The following is a 4,467-nucleotide window of genomic DNA, read 5'->3' as shown; positions in this document are numbered from 1 at the left end:
TCTTATTTGCCCTTCTGTTTGACAGCTATGTTTACAAATGCAGCTCATTTTTCAACAGATGTCTCGTTTACCGAGAGGCCACCTGGTTCCGCTGTGCCTAAAGTGGATTTAGCTTTTGTAGCACTTCATTTCTGGTGCAGCTGAGAATTTTTAGAACATGTTCAATAAGCATAAATGTCCCTGAATCATTGTTCTAAAGCTTTTTAAGTATTCTATAATTTACCGTGTTGATCAGGCAGAAGTTAAAATGTCAGCTTTTGGGGAGAAGGAGACTTATTTTATTTCAAAATTCTGTGTTTTTTTTATTGAAAGCCCAAGGCTAAGGTTGTTCACTTTTGCTCTGACAGTTTTGCAGCTATTTCTGACAGAGATTCAGATTTTCTTTTATTTTTGGAACTCAGGTGAACATTAAAAAATAACCTAGAGCTGAAGAAGATAACATTATACTGAAAAGAATCTGTTTTGAAATTCATTGAATTAGTGAAGCAGACGATAGAAAAACACACTGATCTACAGAAACTACATGAAGTACAAGAGGAGTCTGCTTGGCATGCCTGTAAAAGGTCACCACTAATACTGGTTCTGTTTTGCTTAATTACAGAGAATATTCAGTATAAAATCACAGAAAAAATATAGAAATTTCTATGCCGACTGTAGAAAAAAATTATCAAAAATCAGTATTTTTAAAAATAGTAATTTGTTATTTTATTATCTGTAAAGTCCAATTAGCAGAAATTACTCAAATCTGCAAAATATAATAAAATTATTTTCCTGATGTATGTGATTTTTTTTTCACTTTTTGTTGTTTTTGGTTTGTTGTTTACAATTTTATGGATTTTTACAGCATTCCAGTATTCTTTAAACAGTTTTTTTTCTGGCACTCTTGCTGCTAAATGTATTAGTTTTTCCTTAAGATTGTTCTTACAGAGTAGTAGGAGCAAGCATTAGAAGTAGCAGTTTTGTTGAGTTAACTGCATGAGTAGTATTAACGTAAGACTGTTGCTGTTGTAACGGTAAAACCAACCATTCAGTGAAAGCAGTATCAGCAGTAAAGATCAAAGTATTTGTACTTCTCACAGCAGCAGAAGATTCACTGCGATCAAATATTCAAAAACAACATTTTAATAACAAAGCCTCAGATCGCTAAATTTGTTGTTTGCACTGATGCACCTACAGAAAAACCTGATTCTGCAGCTCTGTTTTAGAGAGTTTCATGTGGAGCAAAAATAGAATATGTCAATGATTTTTAAGATTTACAAATGCAAATAAGCTCATGTGAAATACAAATACATTTCACATTTGTTTGGGATACTTGTGCACAACAGTAAAAAGTGAACTGATATTTGTATTGAATATACAAATATAAATGTACATTCATACTTGTACATTTCTGTGCACAAATTTACACTCAACAAAAAACATGATGCGTACAAGTCTTGTGAAGTCAGTGGGTTAAAATTCACAGATTAGAGTTCACTGTTTTACTGTTCAATCACAGTTTTTCTTTCTTTGGATTCTGGCCTGCAGCAGGAACCTATTTTCAGTGACGAAAACAAAAACTACTGCACACTACCTGCTTAGCACCAAACAGCAGACAAACACAAGTAGGAAGTGGTGGACATGACAGAGCATTTAGCAGCTAAAGAGTCAGTATTTCCCTCAGAAGTTGATAGAGACCAAAAGCAGAGGTGAGGAGGCTGACTGTTGGACTCACCAGACGGCCTAAAGCTTGACTCCAAATGGAAGGTAATGCTGCTCTGGACGTGCTATCAGTGTTTTGTTCACAGCTTGTTTCTGCTGCCACCAAATGGCCTAAAACTACACAAACTGCACTTTGGATTATTTGCAGGTGAGCATGGAGACAGAGATTTAGATTCAGCTTTGTTTTGAACTGTGATTCATCACGTCTTAGTGTCTCTATTGAAGATAACTTCTGATCGCGGTCAGTTTGATTTTGAATATCACATCATGTCTCCACTATCACTTTTCTGCCTGCATTTATTCATCTTCAAACCCATGTCAAGACATGAAGATCAGTCAAAACATACCTTCTCTCGATGTCATGCATGTGCTAATGTCTCCAGCATCCTTTACTAGTAGACGGATTTGTTCAGTTCTGCTGCTTCTAAATGTAAAGTGGTATCACCTGGAAATGTGTAAACCTGCTGCTGCTCTCCAATCAAAGGTGAAAACAAGTCTCTGGTTTGTTCGGTTGCTTCTCTGTCTAGATCTGAAGGACAACTTCTTTTTCCCAGATCCTGAAAATGTTTCGGAGCCTGCTTTTCACCATCTTGTGTGGATTTGCAGCGGCCGATACCAGTTCAAAAATGGATCAGCACTGGGAGCTGTGGAAGCAGACGCATAACAAAGTATATTTTCACCAGGTAAAAATCAAAGTCTCTGATCCTGTCAGATTAGACACTTCAAGAAGACGGGCTCTCTGTGTAAACAGTCAGTTTCGGCATGTTTTAGTTAGGGAATGAAAACTTGTTAAAGAACTTAATCTAGAGCAGTAACTGGTTGGTTTCCTGCACTGCATAAATTCTACAGATGTGCAATGTTTTTGCTCCAAAGAGAACCCAATTCCTTTTAATGTCTGCCTATGAACACTGATTTTAGTTGCCTCTGTATCCCTCAAATGATGTGAGGACGTGGTCGTTTGTAATGTACTGTGATCCAGATTGAGGAGCTGGGTCGTCGACAGATATGGGAAGAAAACTTGGAAATGATTAACGTCCATAACCTGGAAGCCTCTTTGGGTTTACACACCTACGAGTTGGCGATGAACCACCTGGGAGACCTGGTGAGTATTTACCTCTAACCACTCTATGTATGCTTACATGTGGAGGATGGTTACAGGTGTTTTCAGCATTGTTGGGGAGTTATGTCATCTTCGGTGACTGAACCATTGTTTTTAGCATCTAAGCTATCACTCTTAACATTTCTGTGGAGTGTCATGTAATCGGAATTTGCTTGCAGACCACTGAGGAGATCGCAGGAAGTCTCACAGGTACAGTTGTTCCATCTGACCTGGACCGGAATCCTTCAAACTTCATCTGGGTCAACACCTCTCTACCAGATTCACTGGACTGGAGGGACGCAGGTCTGGTAACTGAGGTCAAAATACAGGTGAGGTCATCAGCAGACTACATGTTAACACAGAACATCTGGACTGTTACAAACAACCTGTCTGTCTTCTAGGGTAGTTGTGCCTCTTGTTGGGCCTTTAGTGCAGCCGGAGCTCTGGAGGGGCAATTTAAGAAGACTTCAGGCACCTTGAGGTCCCTCAGTGCTCAGAATCTTTTGGATTGCGCCACAAAATACGGCAGCAGCGGGTGCAAAGGGGGCTTCATGACGCAAGCTTTCCAGTACGTCACTGAAAACCATGGCGTTGACTCTGATTCTTCTTACCCCTATACAGGAAAGGTGAGTAAAGATGGGTGTTTGCAGGGTAAAACTACAAGAACGCTGACTAAACCTGGACTACTTGCACATCCCTTCCTTTCAGTATGGTCACTGCCACTATGAGCCACAGTATCGGGCAGCTAACTGCTCAGGCTTTGTATTCTTACAAGATGGGGATGAAGATGCATTGAAGGTGGCTTTGGCGAATGTCGGGCCCATCTCTGTTGCAATTGATGCTTCCAGCAGGAAGTTTGCCTTCTACCATCATGGTGAGCAGTCATACCTCCAAAAATATTACACACCATCATGGAATTTAAGGAGGTGAGCTGTTGTGACTGGTTTTATATTTGCTTTGTGCACCTGCTTCATGTGACCAACAGGTGTTTACCAGGATGACTCCTGCAGCCACAACGTGACCCACGCAGTGCTGGCTGTTGGCTACGGCACAGAGAGAGGACAGGACTACTGGCTGCTCAAAAACAGGTCAGTCTTGGGGAATTTTTAGACGATGCAAATCACTATATTCTCCTGTATTCCATCATGAAGGTAATTCTGCTTCTCTTCAGTTGGGGTGTGAACTATGGAGACGAAGGATACGTTAAAATGGTTCGAAACAGATGGAGCCAGTGTGGCATCGCTGACTACGCTTGTTTTCCCATCATATGATCAGAAGGTTCACATTTTGGGATGTACATCTTTTAAAATAAACTGCTTGTTCCTTAACTTGTTTTTTTTTTTTAATTTAACTTATAAGCTGAAGATTTTTTTTAACCAAATGCTCACTCACTACAGTTTTATGATGATGAAACTTTCTTCAATGCCTCAAGGACATCCACACTATAGTAAAACTACCAACAGATGCACAGTTGCGACTTTACCTTTGCATGTACTAAACAAAATATCCATGTCATTTTAACCCACCGACTACAACTTGAACTTTGTTTTTCCCAGCAAACCTTTGTTGTCTTTAGAGACGTTTATCGTCTCTGCTGTGCACTTAGAAGCACAGGTCAGTCCATGGATTGCCGCCGATGTGCATCACCGATTCCATTAATACAGAAA

At 39.8% G+C, this 4,467-nt stretch overlaps 1 protein-coding gene across 1 annotated transcript; it reads left to right on the top strand.

The window, feature by feature from the left end:
- The first annotated feature begins 2,264 nt into the window (after positions 1 to 2,264).
- LOC110965138 (cathepsin S-like) lies at positions 2,265 to 4,095 on the top strand. Its single transcript, XM_022214110.2, has 7 exons — positions 2,265 to 2,384; positions 2,681 to 2,803; positions 2,980 to 3,129; positions 3,202 to 3,426; positions 3,509 to 3,674; positions 3,786 to 3,888; positions 3,972 to 4,095. The coding sequence occupies exons 1-7, from the start codon at positions 2,265 to 2,267 to the stop codon at positions 4,069 to 4,071; spliced, it is 987 nt and encodes a 328-aa protein (XP_022069802.2). The 3' UTR covers positions 4,072 to 4,095.
- The last annotated feature ends 372 nt before the right edge of the window (positions 4,096 to 4,467 follow it).

Source organism: Acanthochromis polyacanthus, chromosome 11 (genome assembly GCF_021347895.1).
Source record: "Acanthochromis polyacanthus isolate Apoly-LR-REF ecotype Palm Island chromosome 11, KAUST_Apoly_ChrSc, whole genome shotgun sequence".
NCBI lineage: Eukaryota > Metazoa > Chordata > Actinopteri > Pomacentridae > Acanthochromis > Acanthochromis polyacanthus.
The sequence above is the reverse complement of the archived record's forward strand: the minus strand, read 5'-3'. Positions and strand labels throughout refer to the sequence as shown.

What these genes read in the sequence shown, in the direction of transcription:
- LOC110965138 (XM_022214110.2), top strand. Translation starts at nt 2,265, where the DNA reads ATGTTTCGGAGCCTGCTTTTCACCATCTTGTGTGGATTTGCAGCGGCC. An exon ending in TGAACCACCTGGGAGACCTG is followed by an intron (nt 2,804 to 2,979) that starts GTGAGTATTTAC and finishes ATTTGCTTGCAG; the next exon opens with ACCACTGAGGAGATCGCAGG. An exon ending in CTTACCCCTATACAGGAAAG is followed by an intron (nt 3,427 to 3,508) that starts GTGAGTAAAGAT and finishes CCTTCCTTTCAG; the next exon opens with TATGGTCACTGCCACTATGA.